Source organism: Cutaneotrichosporon oleaginosum, assembly GCF_008065305.1.
Source record: "Cutaneotrichosporon oleaginosum strain ATCC 20508 chromosome Unknown ATCC20508_contig06, whole genome shotgun sequence".
In the NCBI taxonomy this organism is placed as follows: domain Eukaryota; kingdom Fungi; phylum Basidiomycota; class Tremellomycetes; order Trichosporonales; family Trichosporonaceae; genus Cutaneotrichosporon; species Cutaneotrichosporon oleaginosum.
In genome coordinates, this window is record NW_027072175.1 from 1199701 (window position 1) to 1216323 (window position 16623).

Sequence of the window (16623 nt, forward strand, 5' to 3'; positions counted from 1 at the left end):
GGGGAGTCAAAACTTGCTGGCCTGTGGTGTTTGCGGAGAGTGGTAGAATAGTGGCGGGGGTATGAGCGGGTGGACCTGGGTAGCCGTTGAACCTCGGAAACGGAGGAGCATTGCTTGTGAGGGATGCCTCAACCTTCGTCTGGCCTCCCTTCTGCATCCATCCAACTAGTCGAGCAGCCCTGTACCAGCTGTCACGGGTGAGGAAGCCGTTGTTGTCGGGGTCGGCGATTGTCCAGATCTCACCCAGAATTTGCTGCGGTAGACCTGATGCGGTGAGGAGAGGCAGAGCGTCTCTACCGGGGAGCAGACCACTCTTCGACTGTCAGGCTTGGCGACGAGAACTCAGACGTACATTATCCTTGCTGACCGTGTCGAAGAGCTGGTCATAGTATTGCTTCTCTTGACCAGTTAGATTGGCCATGCTGCAAGGCTGACGAGAGGATCAGGCGTGGCGTTGGATGCTTGAGATTAGGATTGTGAGGAGGATGGCGAGATGGTGCAATGGTGAATGAGTAGCAGCGTGATGGGGGATGGGCGAGGCGTCGAGGCGATGACGCGGATGACGGATACCGGGCCCAGGAACAGCAACCTGGGGGGTTCACTTAAGGATCCAACCCTCATGCTCAATCCACTGATGACTTCCATCATGCCATCAGCCAACTCTAAAGCCGTCCTTGATCAGCTAGCTCGAGGGTACAGCGCGAAAGAGGCGCTCCATTTTCCTTCGCCATGGCCACCGCGTCGAATTCCAGAATTGCAGCACCGCAATGGGTCAACTCCATCTATGCCCAGTTTCCGTTGGTGACCCTTGAGCAGGAAGATGTTCTCGACTGGAGGCAAGACGCCGCTCGAAGCGCCAGCAACGCCGTTTACAGTCTCTGGGTGCGTTCGCGAATCAAACCCTGCCTCTGACGCTGACTGTCAGATCAGTGCTCCAATTGCTGAGGACCATCCTCATCAGCGGCCTTGGGCCTCCGGCTGCCCTGTTGCTCTCCGAGTGCAGCTCTTATTCTTGCTTCGGGGAGTTAATGTCGACAGCCGTGTGTGGGCCAACGTAGCGGCCGCCCCGTCAGGGAAGCTTCCTGCTCTTCATCTTTTACGTGAGAACCGCCTCGTAGCTGCAGACGATATTCGAAGTTGGCTCGATGCTCAGCATCCTCTCAAAGGGCCGACAGCTTCGTGCGTTACGGATTGACGAGGAGCTCATGCGCAGTCTTCACGGAATGCCTACACAGGCCGCGTACGACAATGCACTGGCCACTGCCCAGCTGGTGCTAGTCCGTTTGTGGCCAGCATACATCGTGTCCATGTCTGGCGATTCGCGGGAAATCGCTCTCATGATTCCCGGTCCCCCACCGCTGTCCGCGGGCTTGACGACTCCCCTCCCTGCGTCGTTTACAGGGGACGAGCGGTTTATTGATGAGGATGAGCTAGTAGAGGCTGGCATTGAGGCACTCGAGGCGCTCCGGATCAAGCTAGGGGGTCGTACGGGTTCGCCCTGGGCGCATGGGGCGTCGTGCGTTCCTGGTTAGAAACTCGCTGATAGAAGGTCACCGACTCCGCTCGACGCTCTCTTAGCGTCCCATCTCTATTGCATCTACGGCCTACCGGCGTCATCGGCTCTCCGTGTTAAACTGGAACAATGCTCGGAGCTCGGTGACTATGTAGACTCGGTTCTCGACTTCGCCGACAAGAGGTAAACGGTAACGGAGACCCGACTCGTTCATCAGATCATTTCCTAGATTCAGTGGTGCATTGCATGACAGTCCCATGTAAACATGGCATGGGTAGTTCAAAGGTTGTCATGATTCCACCTCTCTTTCTCATCAAAACGGCTTGATTCACACATATATTCAATCGCACGGAAGGCACGTGAATCGCTCACGAGTTGGACAGGACGATTGGGCATGAATGCTGTATTCACAATGCTGATGGTCTAAAATCGCGATCATGTTTCATAAGGAAGCTCAATTGCGTCCAGTTGCTTCGCAACTGCGACGTCTACCATCCGAGGTTTGAGATTACGAACGTCATGAGCTAGTCATCGTCCGACATCAACTCGGCCAACTCCCTCTCCTCCTCCTCGGTCATCAGCGCTTCCATCGTTTGGGGCTTGAAGTCGAGCTTGGGCGGATCCAGCAGCTCTGTAAAGGTGTTAGCACCTTGTTTTGACAGAGCGTACCTTTCATGGACCATCGTCGCAAGGTTCCATCCAGGCTCGCCGAAACAACCTTCACCTCGTGACGTCCGTCCTGCTCGAAGGCCCAAAGCGCAAATGCAGTAACCTCTCCACAATGACCGATGACAACGGACAGTGGCGTCTTGTTGGTGCGTTCCAGATTTGATGCATCCCAAACCCGAATGTGCTGGTCTTCCGAGCCTGTCAAGATGTAAGGCATACCGTCAGGGAATGGAAGGACGGATTTGACGTATCGAGGGTGTACGAGCGTTGCCGAAGGCGAGCCGTGAAACATAGCGCTGTAGTCCATGGAAGCTGGTGCTCAGCTACTGTCGAATCCGCCCATCGGGGAAAGCTCACCACTCCATAGTCCATCATCGACGGCGGCTAGCTGCGAGACACTGGTTTCATGTCCAGGAAGATTGCGAGAGAAAGCCAAGGGGGCGCTCAGGCCTTGCACAACCTGGGTAAGTCGGCCGAGCTGGTGCAATCCAGACGTACCTGCGGTATCTTCCACTCCTTAATGACACCCATTGAGTCAGCCGTCCACACGGTTAAAGGCGACGCAGGGTCGTCCGGGATGCGAAACGCGGCCGTCTCCACGGGTCGAGTGTGATCTTTAACAGTTTGGAGAGCAACGGGAGAATCCCCTGTCCGAAGAGGAGATAAGTCCCAGAGACGGCAGGACTTGTCCGAGGAAGTGGACAGAAGGAGGGGAGGATTTGTAGGCAAAATGGTCACCGACTTTACGAAGTCCGCGTGGCCCTCCAAGACAAACCGCTGTTCACCTGACTTAGTGGTCAGTGAGACCCAATCCTTTGATAAACTCACCTTGGCATCCCACACTCGCACCGTCTTGTCCCACGAAGCAGTCAGGAGCGCCAACCATGGGCTGCGGTCGACGGACTGGACCTGGTAAAGACAAATTGAAGTTACGGGGCCTTTGTGGCCTTTGTAGACTCTCTTAGTCTTCCCCGACTAGACCGGTAAGCTCTCAGCTGCACTATGTCACTATTCCCACTGTGAGGTTAACACATCGAGCTTGCCAGCCCGATTCTGCGGTCCAAGCGTCGTCCTCTGAAATGATCAAGCCCAGGATCTTGCTGCCCAGCTTCAGAGGGTCCCCAATGTTCTGCGCTGCCTCAATCTTGCGCTCGAGGTTGGAAGCATCAGCAATTTGTTGAGATGTCTGAAAGAGAAGGCTAGGGTCGGTGGTCTGCATCTTGATGGCAGTATGTTCACGACGAAGAAATCGACAGAACGGCCCGTGAAAGTGGAGGTCTCGAGTTCACGTGACCAAACGGTGTTTCAACTAGCCGGTGGGTGTAGGGCCCCGGATCATGGCTCGCCCACCTGCTCAGCGTCCGTTTTCTCAGTCTCTCCATCCTTTCGTTCTCGAGCCCGCCTCTGATCTCGCCTTTACCTGCATCTTTGCTCGCGCACTCAATCCACACGTTTGTCGCAGCAATGGCCTCAATCCTTGACGTCATATATGGCTTGTGGGAGCCCGTCGTCTTCCTCGGCCTCTCTGCGGCATACCTGCCATCCACTGTGCTCCAGATCTTCCGTGATCGCCAGTGGGGAGCGTTCGTATCGTTTGACCAGTTTAGCTACATTTGGTTTGCCAATCTTTGGCGGTTTGCTGGCCCAATGGTCCGCGAAGGGGCCGAGGCTCGCGTGGTCCCTCTGCTGCAGGGCCGCGTCCGTGCTGGGGCAATCGTTAGTCCGCATGACGATGGCACCATACTTCCCGGCGGCGTTGGCGGTACGGTCATCGAAGTCGGGCCTGGCAGCGGCAACTGGGTCAACCTTTTCTCGGACAAGTACCTATCGGACGATGGAAACCGCCAACGTAGTGGCGGGTATCGCACTCGAGTCGATAAGGTCTATGGCGTAGAACCAAACGCTGATCACCACGCCGCCCTTCGGCAGCGCGTCCAAGACGCCGGTCTCGAGGGGCGCTACGAAGTGGTGCCGGTGGGCATTCAAGATATTGGAAGGTCCGGGCTCATAGCCAAGGGCAGTGTCGACGCTATCGTCACCGTCATGTGTCTCTGCAGTATTTCCGAGCCCGAACAAAACATCCGGGAGCTCTACACGTATCTTAAGCCGGGGGGTCGCTGGTTCGTGTATGAGCACGTCAAGTGCAACCGCAGCCAGGGCGGTTTCATGACCGTTTACCAGCGTGAGCACCCTTGGCGTATACGAGAGGTTTCCATCGCTCATGTTATCCAGGCATTCTAAATCTCATTTGGCCCTCGTTCATGGGCGGCTGTGACCTCTGTCGCGACACTTCAACTTCGCTGTTTGCCGCTGGCGAGTGGAAAGATTTTGATCTTGCTATGCCGGTGGACGAGCCCTGGTGGGCGACGACACCACACACTTATGGCATCATCACAAAGTGAAGCTCGTTTACAAAATTATATGTTATGGTTGGCACATGCATACGGTATGGTTGGCACATGCATACGGTATGGTTGGCACATGCATACAATCATCTCGAACAAACAAAACTTGAACATTCAGACTTGAATACGCCTTTGGATATCTGCATCGGGAGGATGACTGCTAGCTGAGACCCCATTTTGATGTAGAGATAAAGTAGTGAGTGCTAAGAAGAGTGAATTGAACCCACGGAGACGTCAGCATCCGTAGATACTCATATGCATGTACTGACGACGCTCTGTCATATATTGCGTGAAGTCCTGGCTTGGTGCCTAGACAAGCTAAACCTCTTGTGGGATCTGATGAGGGTGTATTACGACACCTTGACCTCACAGTCGCTTCATCCAGCATCGGTAGTCCTGCTTTGCAAAACTCGCCCTTTCGATTGTACAGTCTGTACAAAGCAGGTTTGCCTGAAACAGACTCTGTTCGAAGTCTCAACCAACCGAAGATTTGGTCCAAAGTCTCCCAATATTGTAAATGGTAATGCCCGAGGATGAAGTTCGTTCTCGCAGGCACGGCCAATTCAGTGACAAGTATTGCTGTTTACAGCCTGGGACTGTGTTAAGAAGGTTTGTCCCCAAGCCTAGAATGAAGCCTTCTGTTCTTCCTTTCACTAGCACGTTGTTCTGCGATCCTGAGGGAAACTTTGGCTTGAGCCAGTATAAAATGAACCAATTAGTATGTCGCCCCTCTACAAAAACGTAACAATCAAATTGCACCTCAGTTGTCACAGCAGCCTCGACCAGAGTTTCCACTGGTTTCGTGTTATTCAGGTCAGGCACTGTTTCCACTTGTCGAGTTCGGGTGCCAGCGTTTCCTCACTCACTCGAATCCACCAAGAACATATCTGGATCGCTTGTGAACAAGATTTGGTGAGGCCAGTGTTATCGGCAGCAGCTTGGGGCAGCCCAGTGTTGTCGCAGCAGCTTGAGAAAGGAGCAGACTCCCCCAGAGCACCTCCACTGAGTGGCACAATTCTCTCACACTATATTGATAATGGGACTAATCGTCACCAACCGTGGTGTTGTCATTGTAAACAGTACCATCTGAGCATCCAGCAGACAGTTGCTGTCTGATCAATGGCGTGTACGAAGAGTGGGGACACCATCGCACGTGCAATCAAGAGGAGCAGGCTAGAGGCATCCTCGGATGGGGCATCCAACACAACCGCATCAAGTTCGTCCAGCGGGCGATTGCTATGTACAAGGTTTGCGCCTCGCAAACGTTTGTTAATCAGGCGGACTCACACAGTGGACGCAACCTTGCTTCACTGACGAAGCCAAGTTCTGTTGACAGAAGGACTATTCGCAAGCGCTGAGCGCGCTTCGGCGCGGCGGCCATGCACGCTTCTTGCAACCAACTCCATTGAATCCAGCTTTTACGTTGGGCTATAGGTGTGCACAGGGGCCTGCCTCCGGACCGTGCAAGTCAAACATGAATGCAGCACACGCTGACTACGATAACTTGCATTCTTTTCTCCGTATAACGGCTGCGGTGGGTTTTGGGAGTGACGGATTGTTGTTCATAGACTTGTGGTGAGCAGCTCGTTTTCACCTGGTATATGTCTGTTCGCCTGGAGGTAGCTACTGCTCCAAAGAATTTATATTGCAGCCTGTAGTCTGACTACTGAAACATGAACACTCACACTCTGTGAAGAAGCGCCGAAATACCACTCACAGATACTGAGAGGCGTCGAGACTTTTATTCCATCAGCCATCTTCGGTTCGAAAGTGTACTATATGAACGCCGGGAGGGATATGCCCTATGCCACCATTGGGGTGTGCAGAAGTCAGATCATTGGAGTGGTATCTTTGTCAATGGGGACCATAGGCCTGACCGAAGCTTTGCGTCCCGTACCAGACCAGCTACCGGCGGCTATGGAGTGCACATCGGGACATGCAAAGTTGAGGCCAGGAGGGAGTTCTCAGCGAGGCTCCGAGCACACTCTGATCTTGGCGTCGGTCGCATTCAGGACACAAACTTGTGAACAACAACTCCTGAACCGACTCGCCCTGCATCGTACTTTCAGTGCTAGTAATCGTCTCAACCGAATGCTGCTGATCGCGAAGGTCCTCCACGCCGCAGAAACCCAAATCATAGCGCACTACGTAGCGCTGCTTCTGATTTCACAATGACCTTGGTGTTGAGCTGTAGTGACAAAATTAAGGATGTGTCACCCCGCGCATTGACACTGGCTGATTCGTATACCCCAGCGACACCGGCATAACTTTCTCGCGAATGTGCTCGCGACGCAACGCAGGGATGAGGCTGTCCATGCCCATCTGCGGTAAACTAATGCCCCCTTCGAGGCAGTGCAGGGACGTGAGCAGCATGTTCAGCATTCGGATCTCCGTGATCAAGGAGTACACGAGGTATCAATCCACCAGCGCCTGGTGATGCAGTGGCTCAGGGATGGGACGAGCATTGGGGAGTTGTCTTGGGCGTTAACTAACAAGGCCAAGGAGTGGAAGGCAGCAACGGATCATTGCGGGGCGGTACGACCCGAGTCCATGATGATCAATTCCGTGCCGCGATGACCTTCCGCTACCATGTTGAGCCACAATTTGTTCTGCCGCGTCCATGGATTAGTCATAATAATGCCAGTCCATCAATTATGGATGCAATTGTGTGTGCGAAGTAGCGCGCTGAGTTGGATTGCAGTGCAGAATGCTTTCATCCAGGGGGACTGGGACTGTGAGGTGATCCCCGAGATGGGGGCAGTGAGATAGATGTACGTGGTGTTAACACGGTTGGATCAACTACATTGGAAACAAACTCATGACACAAAGCCTTCACGCACGCAAATCTACCGCATTTGGTGATTGGTTTCTACAATGAAATCACAAAATTACCGCTTTGGGATCACTATGGTCACGCAGACTCCTCCTCTGGAGACAATGTTGTCTGTACCCAGAACAGAGGTCACCGATCGAAGGCTTCATCGCTAGGACATGCGGACAATACGACGCAATGAGGACATAGCCAAGTCTTTGCGACATGCTCATATGACCCTACAAAAAATATGGTTGTGCTGTTCCAGGTTGTTATGGAATGGAACGAAAGTTGAGGCTAGAATAGGGTGACTGACAATGAGACTAATTCTGTTGAGATTATCAAGCATTGAAGGGTAACAGCTTAGCGCGTCGATCATCAAAGACAATGAGAGAGGTGGTTCTCCTGTGGCAGCCAGCGCGACAAACAAGTGAGACTTGCTGTTGAGAGCTGGCGTATCAAAGGTAAAAGTACAAAAACCACATAGGAGTTTACTACCTCCCAAGATAAAGCTTTCGGTGAGCCACCGTTATCCGGGATTGCCAAGAAAAATCACCCAGCACTGCCTACTAGTTGATGTCACCTTGTACAGGGTTACTTCTCCCCCTTCTTACAAGGTCTGTGATTGCTCTTCCTGAACGAGAAGACTGAGATCCTTCGCGTCTACGGTGTTGAAATGGCATATAGCCGAATCGTGCCCCTGGTCATTGTTCGGAATACATCTTCCCCTTCACCCTGCCCGTGAGTATATCAACAGAACGTCGCAGACACGCCTGTCAACATTTGCTCTTGAGAAGCACTGGGTTGCCTCGGGGAGCCCGGGGAAGGAGGGAAGGGGGGCGAAGGCTCACCAGCTAGTTGATAATTACGGTCTGTTTTTGCACAACTGGGAGTGCAAACATGGCTTAGGCAGTGCTGTGGTACACACGCACGTGCAACATTATGAACCGTGGAACTGGGACGATGTATCGCGCTTAACTCATCAAGCATACGCGTTCACTATTTACTCTTTCTCCAGCATTGCGTGTTGACCAACGGCGTTGATTTTTGCGCTGAACTCCCGTATTGAATAATGATCTTAGAACCAATTTCTTATGCTTCCCTGAGCCAAGTAGTCGCAACAGCCCTACTTCTCAGCGGCGCGAATACTCTTAGTTGGTGAGACATCTGGAGTATCCATCGCCCCAAAGCATTGACGATCGGGAAATAACCATACCAGATTCCACTATAGATTAGATGTCCGTCCTTGTTTTGCCACTCGCATCATTTTGCACTGTTCGCTATTATGGGTACTGCCAGGGGGCGGCTACATTGGTATGCAGTTAATTAGTCTATCCTCGCTATACGCGTTGCTTTGAAAGTCCCAATGTCTAGAACAACCAGTGCACGTGGTGATTTGAAACCACGGAAAATCCAATCGGACGTTCTACATGTATCACTCAGTGCCTCAACGCATCGACTTAACCATTTCTACACATGGACAATATGAGGAGGTGATGCAACAATCTTGTGATCACCCTTACAGCTTCAGCATAGCAGCAGGAGAATGGTCGGAAGGCCCAGGGTTACAACGGAGCACCTTCATACCTGTTCACTCCAGCAAGTCGCTTTGTCCTCGTATGTTCTCCGGCTCACGTTGCCCAAACTCGTAGAGGGTGGCTTGCCCATGCCTTCCACACTCAATCCTTTCTCAGCAACCGATAGTAGCCCTAACAACATATCTCTGTTGCTGGACGGGCTGCTTCGCCGAGTGCTCTCCGTGACGGCCATGATGTGGCGTGAATTCACGATTCTTATCAATAGTTGCTGTTCTCTCAGCATCAATTTCATGAGGCTCCTTAGTACACAGCGACCACCGAGTTTACTCGGATCATATGTCTCTGCACCTCTTTATAAGTATTATTTAGAGGTAGATTGGCAGCACCATTACCTAATTGAGTTGGAATCTGAATACAATTGACATACCAAGCGCTCCCTCACAAGCCGTGAATTGGGTGGAGATGAGCGTGTTTTGAATTGATTGCTTTGCGATATGGAGCAGGACTAATCCCGACAGGCTCACGATTTGCTGGGGCATAGGACGGTAGATGTTCTTTTGTCTTTGCCATAGATTATCACTCGGCGAGCTGGTAACACAAGCTGCTCTATGTTTTCAGGGCTGATTGTGCATGAACACAGTATTCTCGAAGGTCAAGGAAAACGAAACCCCCCTCCTCGGGAGACAAGGCCACTCTCACCATCCTGCGCAGATGGAGACGACAATTACGAGTCGGGGCCCGTGGTAATACAGTGTCTTGGTCGTTTGATCAATACATTGCACCTCTTCCACCGATGCTCTCTCCGAATCAATCATACATGTATGGCCGACTCTAGTCAGCTCCGAGCCGTTGGCCGGAGCCCCAGCGGTGTCGGACGGCATCGTTGGCATTCCTGAATCGCTCGCGCGGACCATGGGCTGTAACTCCTGCACCCCCTGATACAGTTCTCGGTGAGCTCAAGCGACGCTGAAACATGGCCCGATACCACTGAGGAACGCTTAATGGGTTACGACAGCGAAGATGTATCGGGGCATGCAAGGGCAGATAAGCAGTCGTAAACCACCTCACCCGTCAGCGAAAGAAGCCCAATCCTCTCACCAAAAGTGGCCAGTAACGATCCCCATGATGCTGAGCAGAGCACCAGCGGGGCCCCTCTGGATAAGGTCAAGGGCAATGAGAACGAACGGGTAGACTTGCATCAGCTCATCAAAGCGGACAGCCTCAACACGACAGCAGGTCTCACTCACGCCTCGTAGGAATGCTGATCAACCCAAAGATGTTGACCTTAGCCGTCGGATTTTCCCGCGCCCACATGTACACGAGAGCGGTCAGGAAAGCCCGGAAGAGGATGGGAAACTTGAACACGGGGACTTGGTTGAGCGCCTTTGAGTCAGTGTTGTTGGTGACACAAGTCACCAGGATAAGAGCGGCCACCACGGTAAGAGACCATGCGTACGCGGCCGTATCTTGCCGACTATCAGTGAGAGGGTGTCATGACCGGTACTCACTAGTTTTGTTCCAGCGCGGTCGACGTGCGGTACAGATTGAAGGCATCAAAGAGGAGGGGCATGCCTCCCCCTGGTCGTCAACTTGGGCCGCGACGACAACAGCCCACCTCCGTAAAAGAAAGTCGTGAATGGTGTCCACACACTGGACCCCCTCAATACGGACGTCCAGTCGAGAGCGATGTCCTGCCGCATCAGCATCGGGCGGTAACGTCTCACCAACGCTACCCGAGATGTAATGTAGCAACACCGGCCTGAGGTCAGCGGCAAAAGGACAGGGCTCACAGTGTCACCACCGCTGTGCTAGCAAGCAGAAAGCCTGTGACCGGAAGGAAGCGCACGTTGGAGGCGTCCATTACAAGATCACTTGAGTGACGGATAAGGAGTGAAGGGGGGAGGTGAGGTTGGTGCTGGCGCGATGACGAAATGTGGAGGTGGAGATCTACAACACTCCGGCGCCAGACCATTGTGTGCAGAACGCTCACCTTCGTTTTGAAGTTCCGTTCACAGGTCCACGAGCGATGATCCGTTTCGGACTTTCGCAAGGAGCATCACGCAGTGGAGAATATGCACCCATGAGAACCCAACTAGCGGTCACAGTATTCATAGAACTTGGAACTTCACACTTCTACATGGCCATGAGGATCAACGAACAGAGATCTAGGCGTACAGGCTGGACGTTAGCGTTGTCGTCACGAATGGCTGGGCTCCGGCCACGTACTCGTCGTCGTCAGCCTCGTTCTGGAACGCGGCACCGCCCTGCTCCGTCTCTCCGCTCTCGGGGAACTTAAAGTTGTTGCCAAAGCCACGAGACTGTTGGAGAGTGCTACTAAACATCTCGTAACGACGAATGTCGGCATCAGAAACGGAGCGACGAGCGAACTTCATGGCCTCCTCAAAGTGGTCACTGGCAGGGTCAGCACAGTCCAAAAGCGGCCAGGACGAGCCATGTACTAACACCGTAATTGAGGGAACCTCGTCCTCATCGTTCTCCTCGTCCATGATATCGACGTCGCCTCCAGCAGCCTCTGTCTTCTCCTTGCGGTCCAGCTCCTTCCGAATGTCGGCCTCAATGGACTGCCGAATAGCCAGCTTGGCAGCACGCTGACAGATCTCAGTGAGGTCAGCACCTGAGAAGCCAGCAGTCTGCTTGGCCAGGTAGTTGAGGTCGACGCGTGGGTCGATGGGAGATTTACGCAGAGTGGCCTGGAGGATGGAGAGTCGCGACGCCTCATCGGGAAGAGGAATGTAAATAAGCTGGAAGTGTCAGTCAACAAGCGGGACAGAGAAATATCCCGCCGCGGCTTACCTGGTCAAGACGACCGGGACGAAGGAGTGCCGAGTCGATTTGGTCGGGGCGATTGGTTGCCCCGATGATGAAGACGTTCTTCTTGGCGTTCATGCCGTCCATCTCGGTCTAAAACGTTAGCACCACTGGTGGCTCTGCAGTCTTACGAGAATCTGGTTGAGAACACGGTCGCCAGCGCCCCCAGCATCACCCGAGGACCCCCCGCGGGCCTTGGCGATCGAGTCAAGCTCGTCAAAGAACATCACACAGGGAGCAGCAGCACGGGCCTTGTCGAAAACGTCGCGAACGTTAGCCTCCGACTCGCCGAACCACATAGTCAGAAGCTCGGGGCCCTTGATGGAAATGAAGTTCGCTTGGCACTCGTTCGCAATGCTGTATTGTTAGCTGCGCCGCAAGCATCAGAACTAACGCCTTGGCGAGCATGGTCTTACCCGTACCGGGTGGACCATAAAAGAGAACACCCTTGGAGGGCGAAAGACCGTATTTGAGGAACTTCTCGGGATGCTCGACAGGGTATGAGACAGTCTCTTGAAGCTCTCGCTTGACCTTCTCAAGACCACCAATGTCGTTCCAAGTGGTGGTGGGGATCTCAACAACAGTCTCGCGGAGGGCCGAGGGGTTGTTGACGCCCAGAGCGTAGCGGAAGTTCTCCATGGTTACACCAAGTGAGTCAAGAACCTCGGCATCGATGGTGTCCTCGTCAAGGTCGATCATGTCCATCTTCTCGCGAATCTGCTGCATGGCAGCTTCCGAGCACAGAGCGGCCATGTCGGCGCCGACGTAGCCGTGGGTGTCTGCGGCGATCTGCTCAAGGTCGACATCATCCGAAAGCTTCATGTTCTTGGTGTGGATCCGCAGAATCTCGAGACGACCAGTTGGGTCGGGGATTCCAATATCAACCTCACGGTCGAAACGACCGAAACGGCGAAGGGCTGGGTCGATAGAGTTCGGACGGTTGGTTGCAGCCATCACCACGACGTTGGAACGAGCCTTGAGGCCATCCATGAGAGTAAGGAGTTGCGAAACAACACGACGCTCAACCTCGCCATTCGTCTTCTCACGCTTAGGCGCGATGGAGTCAATCTCGTCGATGAAAATGATCGCGGGACTGTTCTTCTCGGCTTCCTCAAACGCCTTGCGCAAATTGGACTCGGACTCGCCAGCCATTTTCGACATGATCTCAGGACCATTGATGAGGAAGAAGAAAGCCCCCGTCTCGTTGGCGACAGCGCGAGCCATTAGAGTTTTGCCTGTACCAGGAGGGCCGAACATAAGAATACCGCGCGGAGGCTTGATGCCGATGGCCTTAAAGAGCTGAGGGTGGCGAAGAGGAAGCTCAACAAGCTCACGAACCTGTTGTGGGTTAATCCGGCTCTCCTAACCAGTTCGTGAAACTCACCTGGGCAAGCTGCTTACGGCAGCCGCCGAGATCATCGTAGCCGACAGCGTTGAGGTCAGCCTCCTCGGCCTCACGATCGAGAGGGTCACCCTCTGTGTGAATGACCGTGTCAGATGCAACAATCTGGAGTTGTAAGCGCCACATCCACTATGCTGGACCCACGCAGTAAGGCGAGGGGTCAACCTCGATCACCTTGAAGTCGACAGTGCGCATGCCGCCGCGAACTTGGAAAACGTCACCTGTAATATGAGCACATGTTCTTCGAAAGAGCAAGATCTAAGCTCACCTTTGCGCACCGGACGGTACGCTTCGAGAAAGTAGGGCTTGAGATACACGTCGAAGAGATTGCCAGAGAGTCCCTCGACGGAGTCAGAGAAGGGAAGAATATGAATCCTGCACACACGTAAGCGTCCTACTCGTTCAGGTAGCTGGGTCGACTAACCGCTTGCCATACTTGATGTCGTTCGCGGCCGAGACGTGAACTAGGTCGCCAAGCTTAGCGGCACAGTTACCGCGAGCCACTAGGGGTCAGTCGTGGTCGCCAGAAAGGTCGCATACCCTTGTTCATGCAGATCTTGCCCTCCTCGACGTCGTCCTGGCTCAAGCAAATGAGAACGGTGTCCTTCCTGCGCTTTCCACGAACTATACGTAAGCATACAGGCCGCGTCAACTTCCGTAAATCCTACTAATGACAGTGTCACCCCTGGAACAGTCAGCAACGCCAGGCTAGTAGCAGATCACTAACCGGAACAGTCCGAGGGTCTCCATGGTGTTGGGGTGGAGCACTGCCACGCTGTTGTCATCGGAAGTCGTCTCGTCGACCATGAGCCGGTTAGGCCTGTTTACAATCAGCAACGGCTGCGCGGTTGGGATAATGATCGAAGGACACTTACGACTTCTTCTGACGGAGAATGGCCGTGGCCGTCGAGTCATCGGCAACAGGCTGCAAAAACGTATCAGTTGTGACTCTTCGGTGGTGGCGGAGACGATGACAACTCTCTGCGGCGGGCAGAGTCAAACCCCTTGGACCCAACATGGCCCAGCTCTGCTGGTCCGAGTCACAGAATGCCATCGTCAGCCCTGGGTGCTCACCTGCGAGGGATCCGCCATCTTGTATACAGGAAAGTGGATTGAAGGGGGAGTAACGGAAGCTGTGAGTGAGGTGATGAAGGAGAATGATGATATGGATCACGGGGATAATGAATGCAGTCGCTTCGTACGCGCCAGCCTGCGTCCCTGGCTCAGACTGCCCCCGTCACTCACTGGACACGATGACGATGCGCGACATTACGGGGGGTATCGTTTATAGAATGCTAGGAAGCAGAGGGAACGTTGATAGTCGTTTTAGGTAAACACACGTGAGTGACACCGATTATCACAACAAGGCGAGCCAGTATGTATCGCACGAGGAGGACTGCACGCACCGACACCTGATGGAGATCGGGCATGCTCTATTCGTGATCACCGGCTTCCAACAACCTACTGGGTCTTCACTACCTCTTGTGCGATCTCGCGGCGCCTCGCCATCTTGCGCTACTATGGGCCTCGTAGATCCCTTCTCCGCTGCGTCAAAACCCATGCCAGATTGGGATACGATCCCTTCTCGCCCTCTGCCGTTCGCCGCGACCTTGCACGCCTTGGACCTCAATGCCCCATGCATCCCGCGGCTCCCACGACCCCTACGCAGCGATTATGAAGAACTTCCCAAGGTTTTCCCATCTCCTCCCTATCGCCACGGCCAACATGGGAGCCAGACGGCCAGTCTTGCTCTCCGCCATGACGGCCCGAGTAGCCCATCATGGAGACTGCCAAGAGGCAAACCCGGGAGCGACGAGTGGATGGAGAGCATGGTCGCAAACTGCGTTGACAATGCGAAGTGCGACTTGGATCTCTCGTGAATGTTTTTGGATGTGCAGGCTGACAGACAGCGGTTGTGGCTTGGAAACGATCTCCACCAACATCCGTGACCTGCGTGACTTGGTTACATTGGCCGTAAAGTCGCCCTCGCAATGTCCAAGTCCAGCAAGCTCATGGGCTGCCCAATTACCACGCGCCGAGACGTCGGACCAGCACCCACGGCAACGCCTACGAGGTGGCGAGCGACAGCTTGCTCGGACGCAGTCAGCCCCAGCTTCTGCAGCGTTCTTCGCACGCGTGAACGAGGCTTACTCCGATTTATCAGGCAGCCCCCGCGGCTCTCTGCTCCCGGCGCCCCAGATTGAACAAGTCTCTCACCCCAGCGTATCTACAGGGCGCCGTTTCACTCGCAGCAAGACGGGTACCGCGTCGGTGACGCGAACACAACCTGCTGTCGGAGTTTCTCTCGGCGGGAATCGGCTGATAAGGTGGGAGATTCCGTGACTGAGATTGACGCCAGCCTACCTACCGCTCTCTTCGAGATCCGCAACTTGACTTTTCTGAGTCTTCGCAAGTGACGAACCGTTCAATCACTCACCCATAGGCAATAATCAACTTCGTGCGCTCCCCGCAGCCATCGGGGATCTCGTACATTTGAAGGAACTCAACATCAGCAACAACCTCATTGTGAGTTCAGATAATGCTGGAGATTGACATATTCAGGATTGTCTTCCATCGACTATCATCGACCTCGAGCATTTGGAGGTATTTTCTTGCGACCCCAACCCCTGGTTGCCGCAACCATCAGCGCATAACCAAGAAGAACTCCAAGTGCGACGGACGCTGGGCCCTCTGCAAAGGTTTCAGGAAAGCTCAGTGCCACGGCTTGCTGCACTGTGCATGATTGTGCTCTTGTCTCCGCGACTACCTTCCAACCTTCCCCCGTTCATGTCCTTCGACTGGGACGCGCATCGCATCAACGGCAAACATCCTCTGCTGGACGTCGAGGGACTGCAACGGGAGATCCTTCCCGCATTCTCCCTCACGGAATTGCGACGCATTCTTCAGGCGGTGAAGAGTGGGTGCGACTCGGGGACAGATCCGCGACGAGCATCAAGGCGGACAGCTTTTGATCGATTCCCTGCCTCCCATGGGGTACCACCACCAGACGACGCCTCGACAAACATGTACTACTATCCATGTCCGTCGCCCAGGCACTTGGAGTATGACGAGGACTCTCGAGAGGAGCCCCTTCCTCGCCGCGTCTTTCTGCATCCAGCAGAGGAGCGCATTGAATGGCGGACAGTCGCCGGCGTCAAAGGACTCCCTATCCGCTGGCTGGGATGCTCTCCGGGCTGCCTGACCTTCCTGGAGGAGGAGGAAGAGGAGGACTGGCCGTTGGAGGGTTGTGAGGGTGAATCAGCATGGGAATGAGCAGCTGTTGTGGCCATTATACCTCTTCATCATGTGCATGTATCATTTGAGCGGCCGAGCCCGGATTGCCGGTCCGGCCTGGGTTTTTGGGCTCGGCCGAGATTATTCCCCGGCTCGGTCTTCTCCACCTTCGGCAACCACCGTTAATGCTCTTTGGAGCATCTTTCCTCTCCAATCTCCAC

The 16623-nt window shown here is 54.0% G+C and overlaps 6 protein-coding genes across 6 annotated transcripts; 3 read left to right on the plus strand and 3 right to left on the minus strand.

Moving 5' to 3' along the window:
• Positions 1–729: 729 nt before the first annotated feature.
• COLE_06893 (uncharacterized protein) lies at positions 730–1700 on the plus strand (the record flags this gene model as incomplete). Its single annotated transcript, XM_018425744.2, has 4 exons — positions 730–882; positions 926–1179; positions 1214–1516; positions 1550–1700. 4 exons carry the CDS (start codon positions 730–732, stop codon positions 1698–1700), a joined length of 861 nt encoding a protein of 286 aa, XP_018280019.1.
• A 337-nt stretch (positions 1701–2037) lies between these two features.
• Positions 2038–3401, minus strand: COLE_06894 (uncharacterized protein; the record flags this gene model as incomplete). Its single annotated transcript, XM_018425743.2, has 6 exons — positions 2038–2144; positions 2183–2494; positions 2540–2642; positions 2681–2971; positions 3011–3157; positions 3201–3401. The coding sequence occupies 6 exons, from the start codon at positions 3399–3401 to the stop codon at positions 2038–2040; spliced, it is 1161 nt and encodes a 386-aa protein (XP_018280018.1).
• A 245-nt stretch (positions 3402–3646) lies between these two features.
• Positions 3647–4584, plus strand: COLE_06895 (uncharacterized protein; the record flags this gene model as incomplete). Its single annotated transcript, XM_018426564.2, has 2 exons — positions 3647–4364; positions 4415–4584. The coding sequence occupies 2 exons, from the start codon at positions 3647–3649 to the stop codon at positions 4582–4584; spliced, it is 888 nt and encodes a 295-aa protein (XP_018280017.1).
• A 5184-nt stretch (positions 4585–9768) lies between these two features.
• Positions 9769–10798, minus strand: COLE_06896 (uncharacterized protein; the record flags this gene model as incomplete). The annotated part of the gene is made up of 7 exons (XM_018426563.2): positions 9769–10000; positions 10036–10129; positions 10185–10411; positions 10446–10515; positions 10553–10628; positions 10666–10696; positions 10728–10798. 7 exons carry the CDS (start codon positions 10796–10798, stop codon positions 9769–9771), a joined length of 801 nt encoding a protein of 266 aa, XP_018280016.1.
• Positions 10799–11102: 304 nt separating this feature from the next.
• COLE_06897 (uncharacterized protein) lies at positions 11103–14222 on the minus strand (the record flags this gene model as incomplete). The annotated part of the gene is made up of 13 exons (XM_065626508.1): positions 11103–11349; positions 11401–11699; positions 11752–11859; positions 11898–12123; positions 12161–13104; positions 13151–13273; positions 13313–13389; positions 13437–13543; positions 13593–13671; positions 13709–13792; positions 13837–13853; positions 13896–13988; positions 14044–14222. The coding sequence occupies 13 exons, from the start codon at positions 14220–14222 to the stop codon at positions 11103–11105; spliced, it is 2583 nt and encodes an 860-aa protein (XP_065482202.1).
• Positions 14223–14583: 361 nt separating this feature from the next.
• COLE_06898 (uncharacterized protein) lies at positions 14584–16441 on the plus strand (the record flags this gene model as incomplete). The annotated part of the gene is made up of 5 exons (XM_018427213.2): positions 14584–15044; positions 15079–15495; positions 15528–15577; positions 15612–15694; positions 15731–16441. 5 exons carry the CDS (start codon positions 14584–14586, stop codon positions 16439–16441), a joined length of 1722 nt encoding a protein of 573 aa, XP_018280014.1.
• Positions 16442–16623: the final 182 nt, after the last annotated feature.